This window comes from Mesoplodon bidens (genome assembly GCF_964165515.1).
Source record: "Mesoplodon bidens genome assembly, chromosome: 11".
Classification (NCBI taxonomy): domain Eukaryota; kingdom Metazoa; phylum Chordata; class Mammalia; order Artiodactyla; family Ziphiidae; genus Mesoplodon; species Mesoplodon bidens.
Genome location: NC_138167.1, coordinates 10,862,535 through 10,879,336, shown reverse-complemented (window position 1 = coordinate 10,879,336; position 16,802 = coordinate 10,862,535). Strand labels below are relative to the sequence as shown.

The window sequence follows — 16,802 nt, the reverse complement described above, 5'->3', positions numbered from 1 at the left end:
GGTTCCCAGAACTGCATCTGCCTTCTGTCTTCACATCTGAATTAAACGCACCTGACAGTTACAACTTCGTCCATCCCTTGACGGTTTGACGGTGAGTTTTTTTTCATATTTGCAATTTGCAGACCAAATCAAAACACAAAAACAAAAACAGTCTGCTCTTTCTCCTACCACAGGAAGTGGGAATAGCAACATATTAACAGACAACCAAGTTTGAGTCCACAGTAGCAAAGGTTAATCGCCGTTGTGATGGCCGTGTGTCTCTCTGCAGCCTGCTGTTCCATTCTTCCTAACGTCCACTAGAAGTATCCAGGGGCACCCACTCCTGACCACTCTCAGTCACCCATCACCACGTACTCCCCCATAAAATAACCCCAGTACCTTCCTTCTGAATCAAAGCTGAATCCTATGAAGTCTGAACATCTACCGTCCTCCCTCCAGGAGACACTAGAATTGAACCCACCTTATTCCACATCACTCATCCCCCCACACATGAGTACTTGAGGTCATATCTTCTCTAGCCGTTTTTCATCCCCATATTGCTATGCCATGCTCAACACATGCCTCAATATCCTGTATCTCTTCATGGACTGTTGCGTACACCTCATGGCTAGGTTGGGAGAAGCAGAGGTGATGTGTTAGGGATGGGGCACACAGAGTACAAAGGCTCTAGTAACATTTTATACCTTAGGCTGTAATGTATGTACATGAGTGTTCATTTTATTATTCTTTTAATTTGTATATATTCATTGTAGATATGCCTTTACATGTATGGTCTACTTCATAATTTAAAAATTAAAAAAAAAATACCTCTGTTCCCTTGAGGCATGTACCATCTAGCCAGGATACTCTCTATCCCATTTCATCAACCACTGTCAGTTACTGAAGTCCTGGATGTTCTCCCTGGTTTATTACTCCCCAACAAGGGCCTGCTGTCAGTCTGGTTGATTTTCATACCCAGGAGGTAACCTGTCCAACAGACTGGACTCTGAGTTCCTGAGACTCCTCTGTTCAAAAACATTTTCCTTCCCCCGCCCCCTCAGCCACCTTGAACTTTTCAAATCAGTACTTCAGAAAATCCACCCTCTAATACAAACACTACCCTTCCAGCTGTTTGTTTCAGCTGTCCCCTTTCCACCTGTACTTCTGCCTGCCTACTGTACCGTCATCCCTTCAAGCCTCTTCTTTTTTTTTTTTTTTTTTTGGCCGTGCTGCGCGACATGCAGGGTCTTAGTTCTCCCACCAGGGGTTGGACTCACAGCCTAGGCAGTGAAAGCATGGAGTCCTAACTACTGGATGAGCAGGGAATTCCCTCAAGCTTCTTCTTTATGCCTTCCCCTCACTCCCCTCCTGCATGCACTTCATTGTTATTCAATTTAGATTTTATAGTGCATCTCTCCACTCTTTTGACTTTGTTCAATTTTTTTATTATCCATTTGTTCTTTCATTGCACCTACCTGGAAAAACCATACCTGAATAAGCCCAACCATTCACTTTCCCGTACCTGCTTTTGGGCAACTAAACATTGCTAGAGAAAATCATAAAGCTGGGCTGAGTAGGGCCAGTTTTCAGTCACTCATCTCCTAATCTCACCACTGACAAACAACCTTAGGACGCATCTCTTATCAGTCCCTTCTCTCACTCATCACAGTAACTTTTCAAGTCCCACCCTTCTCAAGCCTCTAACTAGCCCAGCTCTCCTTTCATTCTCAGCCAATGACTCACCACCTTCAGAAAATAAATTTAAACAATCATACATAAACGATCTCATCTTCCAGCCCACAAGTCTAGAAATATATGTGTATATATGAAACCGAGCAGATCCCTGCAGGGCCTTCGTGATTCCAGACCCTTCCATGTTCCCCCACTCCCACCTTTAGAAAAAAAAACACCTTATTTTCCCTGGCCTGTTTGAGAAAACAGTCTCAAGCAATTAATCATTTAAGGAGTGGCAAAATCGGGAACTAAGAAAAGGCAGTCAAGCAAGGAAGGTGATAACAACTTAAGCAATAAGTAAAATTGAAGGATTGGGTCATAAAGTCCTAGTTCTCCTTGAGAAAAACAGATAACAGTGTCTGACACACATTCTTAAGTTATTTCTTATGGAAACCAGACCCCCGACCAGGTGGAAACTGCTGACCCTGAACATATGGACCCAGACCATAGACTGGTTGGAGCTGGAAAATTGATGATCAGGATTACTGAAACACCACCCTGTCACCTTACCGTCTACCAATCCGAAAAGTGTCCATGAGCTGATCACACACCCTGTGACCCTCACCCCAACACTGTCTTTAAATACATTTCTCTGAAAACCATCGGGGAGTTTGGGTCTTTGAGTATTAGCTGCTCATTCTCCTTGTTGGGTGCCCTGCAGTAAACACTGTGCTTTCCTTCACCACAACCCAGTAGATTGGCTTTGCTGCGTATCTAGGTGGGTGGATCCAAGTTCTGTTCAGGAACATACACAATCATCCTACAACACGTTCTTCCTTTTATAAGGAAGAGTTGTTCTTTCTGCCATGTTTGGAATCCCATTGCCTCTCATTTTCTTGGAGCCATCATCATTTACACCTCCTCTCTCACATTTGCCACCTCTCCCTCTCCACCAGCTCCTTATCAACATTTAAATAACTCAACTAACTTTCACCCTTAAAAATCCTCTCATAACTCTTTCCCCACTTCTGGTTATCACTCTGTTTCTCTCCCCTGCTTCTGGTAAAAGAAGCATAATTTCTGGTTTCAATCACTGAGTGGATTTCTAGAACCAGCCTATTTTTCAGGTTTTGGTCTACTATAAAATTAGGAGAATCACAAATACTGTCCCATGCAATTTTACTAATCCCTTCTATTAATGTCTGGTTCATTGAGTACCCAGAATGCATTTCTCCTTTTACCTGGGATGAACAGTAGAACCGGCAAGGCTAAGTCAAGGGAGTGTTTGTTACACCAAGCAATTCCTGTCCCGTCCCAGGAGGTCTGGAGGCAGCCTTTCCATGATCACTCACAAGATCTCTTTCACGTCATGATCTGAGGAAGTCCATTCTCCTTGTAGGCCCTGCAGTGGGGGATGCAACTGCCAGTGTAGAGGTGTGATCAGCTGGGACATGGTAGGTCACTAGAGGGCCATTCAAGTTAACCTGAAGAGTGGCAACAGCCCAGATTTTATTAAAAATTTTTGTAGCACAACACCATAAATCAACTATACTCCAATAAAATTTAAAAAAATATTTTTGGCGGCTGACCAGTGTGATTGATTGAATTTATCATTTCATATATTGTATTTGGTCAGTTTTAAACTGTAAATAGAGTTACTTCTGGGGAAAATTTGTAGGGCTACTTTCTCTCGCTGTCTTCTTTTGCTATTTGATGGTTTTCTTGTAATGATTTGCTTTCAAGTTTTTTCTCTTTATCTTTTTTGTATCTGCTATAGTTTTTTCTTTGTGGTTAGCTCAAGGCATGCGTAAAATATCTTGTAGTTGTAGCCATATATTTTAGGTTGATAACACCTTAACTTCAGTTGCCTACAAGAACTTTGTACTTTTACTCTCCTGTCCCCACACTTTCTATATTGTGTGCCCAATAACAAATTTTTATCATTTAACTTTTATATTAAGCTTAAACATAACTTAAGTACCACCATTACAATATTATTTTACTCTGCATTTTTAACATATTTACCTTTGCCATGAGATTTATGCTTTCATATGCTTTTGCATTGCTGTTTAGTATGTTTTCATTTCAATTTGAAGAACTCCTTAAGCATTTCTGTAAGGCAGGTCTAGTGGTGATGAGCTATCTTAGTTTTTGCTTATCTGGGAAAGACTCTATCTCTCCTCCATTTTTAGAGGATAGTTTTGCCAGGTATAATATTCTTGATTGGCAGGGTTTTTTCTTTCAGGTACTTTGAACATATCATTGCACTGTTTCCTTGCCTACAAGATATGGGCTGAGAAATCCACTGACAGTCTTATAGGGGTTCCATTTCATGTGATGAGTCACTTTTCTCTTGCTGCTTTCAAAATCCTAGAGCTTGGTCAACAGCTTTCCCATCCACCCAGCTGAGTGTGTAACGGGTCACTCTCGACTCCTCCCTCTCTCTAATGCCCCAAGTCCAGTGAAATATCTTCTTATCATTTTACCTTTTAGATGTCTCTTGAACCCACTTCCACTGCCACTGCCCTCATCTGGCCCCCTTCACTTCTCACCTAAACCACAGAAGCAGCCTCTTAATTTGCTCCATGACCCCATTCCTGCATCTCTCTAGGTCATTTCTTCCATGGCAGCCTAAGTGCTCTTTACAAAATTTATCTGATCATGTCCCTTTCTTGACTTAGGGTAAAGTTCCAAATTCCTAATGGCTCACAGGAAACCCTCTGGCCTATACTTGCCTACTCCTCTGGCATCCTTTACTGCACTGGACTAGCTTTCTTCACTTCAGCCATACTGTATCTCTTTCAGTTCCTCAAATATCCTTGCCCCCTCCCACTTCTGGGCCTTTGCACAAGCTCTGTCCCAGCCTCATGTACTCTCCCTCACTTTCCATTCAGCTAACTCCTGTTCATCCTCCAGGGCTCAGCTCAAAGGATACTTTCTCAGGGACGTGTCCTTGACTTTCCAGAATAGGTTAGGTTAATCTGCCATGTGCTCCCACAGCACTCTGCACTGTTTTTCATTGTTGAGTTTAGTTATTCATAATTATTTATTTAATGTTTGTCTTCCCCACCAGAAGACATGTGTTCCATGAAGACATTAATGTATCCATGTCATTCATGGCTGTATGCCCAGTGCCCTTCCGATGCCCCGTGAAATCTCAATAATAGTTGCTGACTGGGTGAGTGAAACACAGATCTTCCTAGTTAAGGATTCAGTTTCAATGTGAAGGATTCAGTTTCAATGTGCAACTATAACCTAAAAGCTAATAATCTATCATATTTGTGCTTGCCTTAAACACTTTGACCTTTATTTTCCACTTTACAAAGCGTTTTTGGTATATGCAATACTGCCCTCTTCCTCTTTTCCCTCTTCTCAGTGATGTGTCACCAGTGATGTTTTTTTTATTGGGTGAGGTGCAGGTAATCTCCCCGTTTATAACTCTGACCTATCTGTGAGCAAACACGCAAAGTGAACTTTGGTTTATCTCCTACTGTAATGTAGCTGCTAATTACCGACAGGGAGGCTGTATTCTGTGGTCCACGTGACCAGTGGGGTGACCAGAAAGGAGCGTGGGGAAGAGTAGACCAAGGGACCCAGTGACAGGCTGTTCAGCTGGAGTTTCTGCTTCCCTGAAAGCCCAGAGTAAAGCAAGGTGTATGGTGCTGAGGTGAGGGAGGTCATGAAGACGCCACTGTTGGCCTTGGCCTTGTGGTCACTGCTCCTCCGACCAGGGCTTTTGTTCTGGAGCTCCCAAGCGAGTCAGAAATGCCGCAATGGCAACTACGAGATCAATGTCCTGCTGATGAACAACTTGGCCTTCCCAGCGTCCCAGGTTAACTTGATAGAGGTGGTGAATGCGGGAATGGAAATAGTGAGACAGCGTCTGCTTGAAGCTGGTAAGAAGATGGTAACAGAATTCTCCTCCCTGTTACCACCTCTGGGGTCAGAGGGTTGCTAAGCCAAGACCTGTGTTCTTTGCCTGATCACCCAACCTTCTCTAAGGGCCTGGCCCACAGGCCTTTTCTATTTCAAGGCAATAGATCCTCAAAGAGAAGGATTTGAGCCCTACCTCAATGAGTTCACTCATGATCTACTCTGCTTTGGGGATGGCCCCAACCCAGGTGTTCACAGCAGTGAAATGTCCCAGCTAAAGCTGGATTTAACTTAACTGGATTTAAGTAGATAAAACTACTCAACATCAGAAAGGCATTATGTTTCCTTCTGTAGCTTCTCAGAGGCAAGATTTGGTCTGTATCTGAGATTTCACAGGGTTACTAGTCAAGAAGATGAATTAAGTAAAGATCCAGGTGCTAAATCTTTCACTGGGATTTTTAATCCGTCTATTCACTCTTTACATCTCTGGTGGCTGTTATTATAAGATACAGTCAATATGATAAATTTGCAATCAAATTCAGTGTTGAAGTTCTTTATTGTATCTCCTTTTTGGGGGGAATAAGAAAATTATTTTATTTTACTTTTAAAAATGTTTTATTGAAGTATAGTTGATTTACAATGTTGTGTTAATTTCTGGTGTACAGCAAAGTCATTCACTTGTGTGTGTGTGTGTGTGTGTGTGTGTATATTCTTTTCCATTATGGTTTATCACAGGATGCTGAATATAGTTCCCTGTGCTCTACAATAGGACCTTGTTGTTTATCCATCCTATATATGCTAGTTTGCATGTATCTCTTAATTATTAAAATAAGCTATAGCAGTAGATAAAACATGTAGAATAAAGGGGAAAAAGTCACCCCTGATAATTTCCAGCCACCTGGATATTTCCAGTATCTTTTCATATGCCTCCGAGTTTCTTGTTTTTAAGAACATAGTTGGGGTCACTATGGCACAGAAACAATTTTCTGTCCTTCTTATTTCATTTCACATTATTCTACAAGTGGCTTTCCTAGAGCTGCATAATCTTCATAGCATCATGTGAATGAATGACCAATACCCCTTAGAGTAGATATCCTCCCAAATCATGTAATAATTCCCTATGGTAGGACATTCCATTGTTTTTAATTTCTCACCATTATTTAAAAACTACTACAATAAACATTTTTATGTACATAGTTTTTTCCCATGCTTTGAGGTGAGATTGCCATAAGTATAATAACTGAGTCAACGAATATTTCATACACCTTAATGGTTATTTATGGTTCTAAGGAGAGGATGTCTTAACTTTCTCTATTTAAAATTTGTGGTAATAATAGCAGTAGGTATCATAGATTATGTATCCTATATGTGTAATAACTGTCTTCTGTGCAATATACATTTCTTCAGTCCTTTCTGAGACTGGATTCACATATAAATGGATGGATCTGATCTAGCGCTATAATGGAACTAGGAGGTCATTTAGTAAAATCCCCTTATTTACCTGGGCAGTGTGGTATAGTGGAAAGAACATTTGATTTGAAGTCTGAGGACCTGAATTGGAGTCCCTGCCAATCTCATGTGAGCCATTTCCCTTGGTCTCTCTGAACTTGGTGTTCTTGTTTTTTGAGTACCTGTCAAGCACTAAGTAAGATAGATAATCTCTTCACTTGCCACAGCTCTGTACGATCAACACTGCAGACACTGTTTCACAGCAGAGGTTTAATAACTTTGCTGAAGTCATACAAGTTGTCTGCTTGAAATGAGAGTCAAACCCCTATCTGTCCACAGAGTGTATCATGTCGCCACTGTAAGATCTTTACCCACCCATTGCTCGTGAAAGTAAGGTAGTGGAACACTGGTTAGAAGCAGAGATTTGGAATCGGACAGACCTTGGTTCATATTCCAGCCTTTTATCCACCCATTTGTCACCAGTGACTTCACGCAACTTACTTACATTTTCTGAGCCTCAGTTCCCTCACCTGTAAAATCACAATAGTAGTTTCCTTCTGTGGGTGTGGTGTGAGTTAAATGAGGAGATTCACATAAAGGACCTAATTCACTGACTAATACATAGTAAGAACTCAATAAATGGCAGTTGTTTTATTTTTGCTGCTCTTACTGTTGTGCTTGTGAAGGACGTTGATATTGTGTTTGTTGCTGTGGTGTCAGAACATGTTACCAGGCATATAAAATAAACAGCATGGTGCATTGGTAAGATGCTGATCTCTGAACTCATATCACCTGAATCAGCATTTCTGCTCCATCGTGTACTAAGTGACGTTGAGTGAGTTACTGATTCTCTCTAAGTTCGCTCATCTCATTTGTAAAATGGAGTCAATAATGGTGAGGTTTTTAAATGGACTCAATGAGAGGAGAATTGGAAGGGGAGGTGTGTGAAAGAATAATAAACATTAATGCCCAGATTTCTACATTTGATGATACGTTTTGTCGGACAGATGTTCAGGCATAGTAAACTCAAGAAGTGCAGCTTGTGAGAGAATGATAGATATATGGTCTAAACATACTAAGCATTGTTATTTGGGAAAAAGCTTAAGACGGTATACTTAAGGGCTAATTTGAAGAAAAGAAAGAGTTCAGATGTGGGTGATGTCCAAATGCAAGAGAGCAATATTTTTCCCTAGTACTTAGGAAAGCTTTGTGGGTTTTGAAGAATACATAGGACTTGGTGGAAAACATGAAAAAAAGATTCCTTCAACCTTAGGAAATCAGCTTCCCAAGGATGTATGTGCCATGGCTAAATGTACCTGGTCCATACCCTCCATGTGCTCTCATGTGCTAAGGGGGTCCATTTCCTAGACTCCAGCGTCTATATCCAGATTCACTTTGGTCCAGTCCCATCCACAAAGCCCTAGATTTGAGAGAGAACATTCTGAGATCACCCTGTATTCCATAATGTTCTACTAACCTCCCCAGGACTGAGATCTCATGGTGTTCTGGGGGGAGTGCCAGCAAGACAAGGATGCAAACAGCACTTGGAGGGAACTGCTTGTATCTCCCCAAATCTGATTTGAAGTCATCCCGTTATCTCAAAAGTGAAGCCTGATTTGAAGTCATCCCATCCCATTGTCTAAAAAGTGCTCAGTATTTTCTTGAGAAATCACTTGGGATTTGAGGAGATAAAAGTAAGCAAAGGGCTTCCCTGGTGGCGCAGTGGTTGAGAGTCCGCCTGCCGATACAGGGGACACGGGTTCGTGCCCCGGTCCGGGAAGATCCCACATGCCGCAGAGCGGCTAGGCCCGTGAGCCATGGCCGCTGAGCCTGTGCGTCCGGAGCCTGCGCTCCGCAAGGGGAGAGGCCACAACAGTGAGAGGCCCGCATAACGCAAAAAATAAAAAAAAAAATAATAATAAAAAAAAAAAAGTAAGCAAAAACACATCGCATCACCATAGTGATGAGAGGCAGCAGCTTCCTACAGTACGCTCTACGGAAGTGGTCCTCAAACCTCCCATCTCAAGGGCTTTTTACGCTCTTAAAAATAATCATGGGGGCTTCCCTGGTGGCGCGGTGGTTGGGAGTCTGCCTGTTAATGCAGGGGACACAGTTCGAGCCCTGGTCTGGGAGGATCCTGCATGCCGCGGAGCAGCTGGGCCCGTGGGCCACAGCTGCTGAGCCTGCGGGTCTGGAGCCTGTGCTCTGCAGCAGGAGAGGCTGCGATAGTGAGAGGCCCGCGCACCGCGATGAGGAGTGGCCCCCACTTGCCACAACTAGAGAAAGCCCTCGCACAGAAACGAAGACCCAACACAGCAAAAATAAATAAGTAAATTAATAAACTCCTACCCCCAACATCTAAAAAAAAAAAATTAAAAAAAAAAATAATAATCATGGGTTCTAAAGAGTTTCATTTATGTTACATTTATCAATGTTTATTATATGGGAAATGAAAACTGAAAAATGTTCAAAATATTTTCTTATTGGTGCAGTTAGAATAACAATTGTAAGAATTTGTTAACGTAAATAAAATTTCATATTAAAGAAAACATATTTCTCAAACCAAAAACTAGAAGTAGGTGAGAAAAGTGGCAGAGATTCACATTTTAGCAAACCTTTAATATCAGGCTTAATAGAAAATGGTTGGATTCTCATATCTGCTTCTGCAATTAAAATGTTGCCATACTACATATTATGTAGCCTCTGGAAAACTTCACTATATGCTCGTGAATGTCTTAAAATAATAGAATAGTTTTGACCTCATGGACCTCCTGAAAGAGTCTCAAGGTGCCTCAGGGGTCTATGGCACACACTTTGAGAACCACTGATCTATAGCATATTAGTTCCAGAATCAGACTGCCCTATGTTCAAAACCCAGCTCCACTACCTGCCAGCTGGTAACCCTAAGCAAGTTAACTTACCTCTCTAGATCTCCTTTTTCTAGAAAGGTAGAAAAATGAAGTCTCGTGGCTGGTATAAACTTCCTGAGAAATAACACTAGTCTTCTCTTTCCCCTCATTTCTGGATAATAGGCCTAAATGTGACCGTGAATGCCACCTTTATCTATTCGGAAGATATGGCTTATAAGTCCAATGACTGCCGGAGTAGCACCTGTGAAGGCTTCGACCTACTCAGGACGATTTCAGTGAGTATCTTGCCTTTGCAGAGTCAGCTCACACCCTCCTGCCGCAGGAGGGCCACAGCGTGAGCTTGGGCGCTGGCCCGCCAGGATCTCTCACATCATCTCCAGCTATGCAGCTGAGTGATTTGGAGACCGGGTGCTCCCACTGTATCTCCGTCTATTTCCCAAGTGACAGGCACCCTCCAGGAATCCAGGAAAGCGGGGAGAACCTTAGCTATGTTCTGTCTATACACGTTCAGTGGTATGGAGGGGAATTATTTTGTTTTCAGCTGTTCTTAGAACTTTTAAAAAATTTAAGTGTTGGTATTAACTGGTTTGCCTTCGTGTCCCTCAAGAAAAATCTGAGGTGCCCCATTAAAAAATATACTCTAAAGCCTTACACCAGACATCTGTTACAAGTCATCACCATATACACGGTCACAGGTTTATTGCTTAAGGGCTGAATCTGACACCTAACTTTAAAGAGTAACTGTAATGTCAATCCGTAGAAATGGGAAGAGAGAGATTCTTGCCTAGTTCCTCCTCCCAACTCCATCCCCAACCAGAGCTTTCTGGAACTGAAGAGTAGTCCAAGCTCTCTAGAGGCAGGTAGGGTGTGAGAGGTCCCTTTGGTACAGAGACCTAAGGGAAGGCCGTGCAGGAAGCTGAGCACTGGGCACAGATCCATGGCTCTGAAGCTCTGATCAATAACATCACATCGACCAGATTGGCCGCACTCCTGTCAGGAAGTGGTCATTCTTGATCATGGGAGGGCAGGGAGTGAGCAAGGGGAGTTTAATAAACAGGTGTGCCTCCTCCCTGTCTCCGCAGGTGGGAGGTCCCACCTCATTCCCCAACACCAGTGATGGAATGTTCCTAATCAGTTTCCCCTTGAGAAAGAGTGGAATTAAGATCTGTAGTCTCCCACCTGGCCACACTGCATTTTCTTCTCTCCAGCCCCACTTTGTAGCTCTCTCTGAACCTGAAACTTGCCCTGTCCCTCCACAGCACCTCCAAATCTAGCCTCTTCACCCCTTGGCCTACAGATAACTGCTAATGTGACAGTCTGCCAGTCCCTCTCCACCACTGGACATCCTCCTCTTGATAGAGTCCAGGTTCACGTTCAGTCAGTTCACCTTCAGTGGGATGCCCTTCCCTCCCTCCGCAGCCTCTCCCCTCTCGGACCCCTTTATCCCTTGGCTGGCCCTCGCCCAGCCCAAGGCATGCACGCGGCTCCTTTCTGCTCTACATTCTAACATCTTGAGAGGCCCGCTTTCTAGCCTTCTGGGAGCCTTCCCCTTGCTGGTTCTTTCCTGTGCATTGATTCATAGTTTTCGTTTTAGGAATTGGTTGTTATTTTTTTCTCCTACAGAGGAACCAACAGATGGGATGTGTCCTCATGGGGCCCACGTGTACCTATTCCACCTACCAGATGTTGTAAGTAGTTTGGTTTGTTATTGTTTTCATGCCCCTGTGAATTGAAGTCAGGACATCATATCAAGATTTAAATGACTTATCAAACAGCAATCTAGTCAAGGCAATACAATTGAGGGTGCCAGGGCCCTCGTATTTCACAGTCCCTCTATAAATGTCATTCCCTCATCCGGGTAACTCAGCCTTTGCTCAGTGTGGGGTGGATGACAGTAGATACTCCGGTTCAGTTACTAACATCTGAGCTTGAAAAGCAAAAAGGTAGAGGTGAAAAGTTAGACTCCAGGCGGGAAACAGGGAAGATAGTGAACTTAGATGTTTTGAGAGTTGAATAAAGGAAATCTTCCCAGAAGTATGGGCAGACTGTACCCAAACACAAAAGAAAGTGCAGCACCCTAGGGCATTAACAGGGCTCCGTTCCCTCCTTAGGGCTGTAAGAATAGGGAAGGTAGCGGGGTTCCTATTTCAAAGCACCATTTGAGGATTATATACATAACATACTAAAGTACTTTGCACAGTGCCCTTATCAGCTTAGAAAAAAAAGAAAAAGCTTCCACTGTATTTAGAGTGAAAATACTTCCTGGCTTTGGGAAAATCGCCCTCATCCCTTTCGATCATTTCACTCAGTGTAATTCTCCTCACTGCAAAACACTTTGTTCTGCCAGATCACCTCTCCCCCAATCCACATCCCTCTCACATGCCTTTCATTCACATGTTCCATCTCCCCGTGAATCAAGGATCACCCTTTGTCTACACAGAGAAAACTATGCTGAAGGAACACTTGCAGTAGGTTTTGAAGGGTAGACATTACACTTCTGAAATTTCTGTTGCAAAGTCTGCTTCTCACACCTGCCACCCAGCTGTATAAACAGACTCAGACGTTCAAACCCACACAGACCATAGACACCCCACAGAAGCACATTTGACCTCATCTTCTGTACCAAAGTGCAGATGAATACAGAATCTTATCTTCCTTGTGCTCATTCCCAACTGTCATCTTACCTGACCATTTACTGATATTGCTGGAGAGTGTGCCCAGAAGGAAAGGAGAAGTAGAACATTGATTCACCACTTACGAGGAACTTCCATGTGCAAAGACGCATTTTTGTTGTGTCAGAGTGGAGACAAGTAAAATAGAGAAGGTGACAAGGACACTGGTGACCAATACAAGGCAGAGTGGGACAGGTTCCCTTAGAGAAGTACAAGCAAGGTGCTATAGATGCACAGAGGAAATGGTCCCTCTGATTGGGAGAATTAAGCTTCAAGAGGAGAAAGACTTCATGAAGGAGATGGTATATGAGTTGAGTGTTGAAGAATGGGTTAAATTGTAATGGGTAGATGAGGTGATAAGCATCCCAGCCAGCAGAGGGAGAAGTATATGTAAAAGCAAAGCATCAGGGAAGTGTAGAAAATTTGTGAAAGTCTGTATTAACTGGAGTGAAAGAGATGTATAGGGGAGTAGTAGGGATAAAACTAGGAAAATTAAATAGGGCCATATTTGGGTGGTCATGAGTTCTAAGTGAGGGAAGCGTTTTTAATTAGATTTGCATCAGAAACCACTAAAACAGCAGGGAAGTGCCATCAGAAGCAGCTCAACTTTGGGGAAGAATAATTGGCAACAGTGTAGAGGAAAGGCTGGAGCCCACCAGGAGAGACTGAGGACAGGAAAATCAGCAGCGGGGGTGGGGGTGGGGGTGGGGGGAGGAGATCCTGAACTAGTGAGAAAGCAGTCGACTTGCAATAGGAGGATCGCCTTAAAGATATTTAAAAGTAGAATCAATAGCATTTGATAACTGATGGGATATTGGAGTGTGGGATGAAAAGTAGTTAAAAAGGCTTTGAGATATCAAAACGCTAAAAGAAATGGGAAAATCAGGATAAGGAACAGTTTTGAGAAACAAAAATAAGAGACAAATTTAACTGTGGCCATTAGGAGTTTGAAATGCAAGCAGGACACCCAAGTGAAACCTTTCAGTGGAGCACCGAAGATGGAAGGGGAGATCATTTTCCTCCCTTTATCAAATATATCTTAAGCATCTACACATAAAGCAGGCAGACCGGAAATGCTGCGGTGAACAAGCTGGGCGTGATTCCACCTTCGTGGCGCTTGCAGTCTGGTGGAGGAGACAGATATTAAACAGGTTCTCACCCATGATTCCTGGTCTTAGTTATCAAGGAAAGCTCTCCTGATGGATAAAGAGATGTTTCATTAAGGGCCTGATGGATGAGTAAGTATCAGCCAGGCAAAGACAGAGGGGAACAGCATTTCTGGCAACTGTAAAGACCCTGGTAGAAAATAAAGCTTGCTATGTTTAAGGGACCACAAGCAGACCCGTGTGCCAAGCAGCAGAAGGAAAACAGTAAGGTCCTCAGGTGGTGTCTGTCTCAAAGGCCGTCTGTAGAAGAGCTGGAAATAAGGCAATGCATGGAGGGAAGCTGCAGAAGGCATCTTCTGGGCTTTACAACATTTGTAGTAACTATGGTGGCCCATTTTCTATTTTTTCTCTGCCCTACTCCCCAAAGTCCATATGTCCTAGCCTAGATGTTAGGACAACCCAAATGACAACTCATTTTAGAATAAATCAAAGTAACCAAGCCACATATACAAGAAAACACCCAGAGTATGCGGAGAACATAGCATATGTTCAGTAAATATTGTTTTAGATTCACCTGTGAGGGACAGACCTATACACATGGAACACCTGCTTGAATGACCCTGTTTCATTTTTGTTATTTATACCCACATGCTGAAACAGCTTAAAGGGGGATCTTATTTGTGCTACTTAGGTTAATCCTGATACTGGTTTCTCTCTCACCTCTTGGCATAGCCTTGACACAGATTTGAACTATCCCATGATTTCAGCTGGAAGTTTTGGATTGACGTGTGACTACAAAGAAACTTTAACCAGGCTGATGTCTCCAGCCAGGAAGTTGATGTACTTCTTCGCTGACTTTTGGAAGGTCAATTCTTTTCCATTCAAAACTTTTTCCTGGAACACTGCCTATGTTTTCAAGAATGGTACCGAGTCTGAGGACTGTTTCTGGTAAGCAGGACCATTAATATCCTTCTGGCACTTAGCAGGGAGAGAAGCCATAAACTCTCAGCAGGCCACTAGTTATTATCAGACATGGCTTCCATGAATAGTAGCATTGGGAATGGAAACCAGCCCACTTTCTTACACACAAGTGGTACATAGCTTACATTTAATTGATTTCATTCTTAAGCTGTAGATATATTTAGATAAGGCTGTTTGTTACTCCTGTTTGAACTACGTATATTAAGCATAGCTCTCTGAAGTAGATACCCATTAACTTTAGGTCAAATTGAAATTTCACTTGGAAGTGTACAACAGTTCACTGATTCCATGATCTAAATCAGTAGCAACAGATAAAAAATGTCTGTTTTATTTTAACAGCAACTTTCTTTGAGTCCTTACTTTTTGCCAAACATTGCACTAAGCACTTTCTTTTTCTTTTTTTTTGGTTTGAAGCCATTTTTTTTTAATTGGAGTAAAATTGCTTTACAGTGTTGTGTTAGTTTCTGCTGTACAACGAAGTGAATCAGCTATATGCATATCTATATCCCCTCCCTTTTGGACCTCCCTCCCACCTAGGTCATCACAGAGCACCGAGCTGAGCTCCCTGTGCTATACAGCAGGTTCCCACTAGCTATCTGTTTTACTTATGGTAGTGTATTTATGTCAAACCTAATCTCCCAATTCGTCCCACCCACCTCTTTCCCCACTGCGTCCACATGTCCATTCTCTACATCTACGTCTCTTTTTAAAAGAATTTTTATTGGAGTAAGTATAGCTGATTTACAATGTTGTGTTAGTTTTGCTGTACAGCAAATGAAAAATGTCTTTTCAAGAACATGTTTAAAAAGTTACCTAATATTTATTTCCTAAAAGGAGTGCATGGAGTTATTCAAGGTGGCCACGATGTTCTTCCTGACCTCTACCTAAATTGTTATTAACTACTAGAACGTAGTGGTGTAAGAAGGAGAGTCTGATGTTGAGGCCGACAGTCTTAGGATATGAGCTCTACAGATTCAATTAAATAATGAACGTTTATTCTATAGGGTGTGCAGCTAATGTTTCATATTAATAAAAAGGAATCATATGGAGTGTGTTACATGTCTTGAGAACTCTGAATAAATGTTTTTTAAACATATTTTCAAAAGTTGCATTTTCTCATAGAGTTTTTTAGTTAACAGTGATCTGATTTATTTTGTTGTCTCAATGTGATTGACATAAAGTGTCTATGTAATCGTAAATACATCGACTAAATTTTTTTCTAATTCTTCCCAAATGGCATAAGTGACCTAGCAATAAGTATTTATATATATATTTTTTAGATTTATTATTCATTTATTTATTTATTTTTTGGCTGTGTCGGATCTTAGTTGCGGCACTCAGGCTCTAGTTGAGGCTTGCGAGCTCAGTGGTTGTGACACGCGGGCTTAGTTGCCCCAGCATTTGGGATCTTCGTTCCCTGACCAGAGATCAAACCCACGTGCCCTGCATTGTAAGGTGGATTCTTTACTACTGGACCACCAGGGAAGTCCCAATAAATATATTTTCATGAAAATAAACCTTCTAAAGAAAAGAGAACAAGTACTATGATCTCCATTTTACAGGCAAGGAGAAGGGAGACCAGAAGTAAATGCTGTCATATTACCGTGCAACATACGATAGCAGAGAATATGCATTCTGCCTGTCCTACACGAGTTAGAAATCATTTCTCTCACAGCTTTTCAGAGGAATAAGGGTGGTGGGGAGAACAGGATATTGGGTACCATTGCTAAAATAAAATCACAAGGCTCACACAACTCCAGCAAAGGTGGCAGAAAGAACCTCTTGAAGGAGTCTGCAGTAGCTCTCCACCAAAGCATTCAGAGGACTAAAATAGGGTACCACTGGGAACACACATCCAGGGAACAACAAGAATGAACCCTAAGGTAGCATCCTAGAAATTCTGGGATGAACTTAGAGCACACAAAAGTCCGTTTCGGGGCTTCCCTGGTGGCGCAGTGGTTAAGAATCTGCCTGCCAATGCAGGGGACACGGGTTCGAGCCCTGGTCTGGGAAGATCCCACATGCCGCGGAGCAACTAAGCCCGTGCGCCACAACTACTGAGCCTGCGCATCTGGAGCCTGTGCTCCGCAACAGGAGAGGCCGTGACAGTGAGAGGCCCGCGCACCACGATGAAGAGTGGCCCCCGCTCGCCGCAACTAGAGAAAGCCCTCGCACAGAAACGAAGACCCAACACAGCC

General features: G+C 42.6%; 1 protein-coding gene across 5 annotated transcripts in view; it reads left to right on the top strand.

Annotated features, from left to right (window-relative positions):
* The window catches only part of GUCY2C (guanylate cyclase 2C), a 112,759-nt gene that overhangs the window by 35,431 nt on the left and 60,526 nt on the right, over positions 1 to 16,802 (top strand). For 3 of the 5 annotated variants that reach the window (XM_081248128.1, XM_081248127.1, XM_081248129.1), the window contains 3 exons: positions 10,008 to 10,120; positions 11,469 to 11,533; positions 14,356 to 14,571. In XM_081248128.1, the coding sequence (XP_081104254.1) occupies positions 10,052 to 10,120; positions 11,469 to 11,533; positions 14,356 to 14,571 (350 nt within the window). In that variant the 5' untranslated portion in view covers positions 10,008 to 10,051. The remainder of the gene's footprint in view (positions 1 to 10,007; positions 10,121 to 11,468; positions 11,534 to 14,355; positions 14,572 to 16,802) is intronic. The other 2 variants (XM_081248130.1, XM_081248126.1) reach the window with 1 other exon arrangement.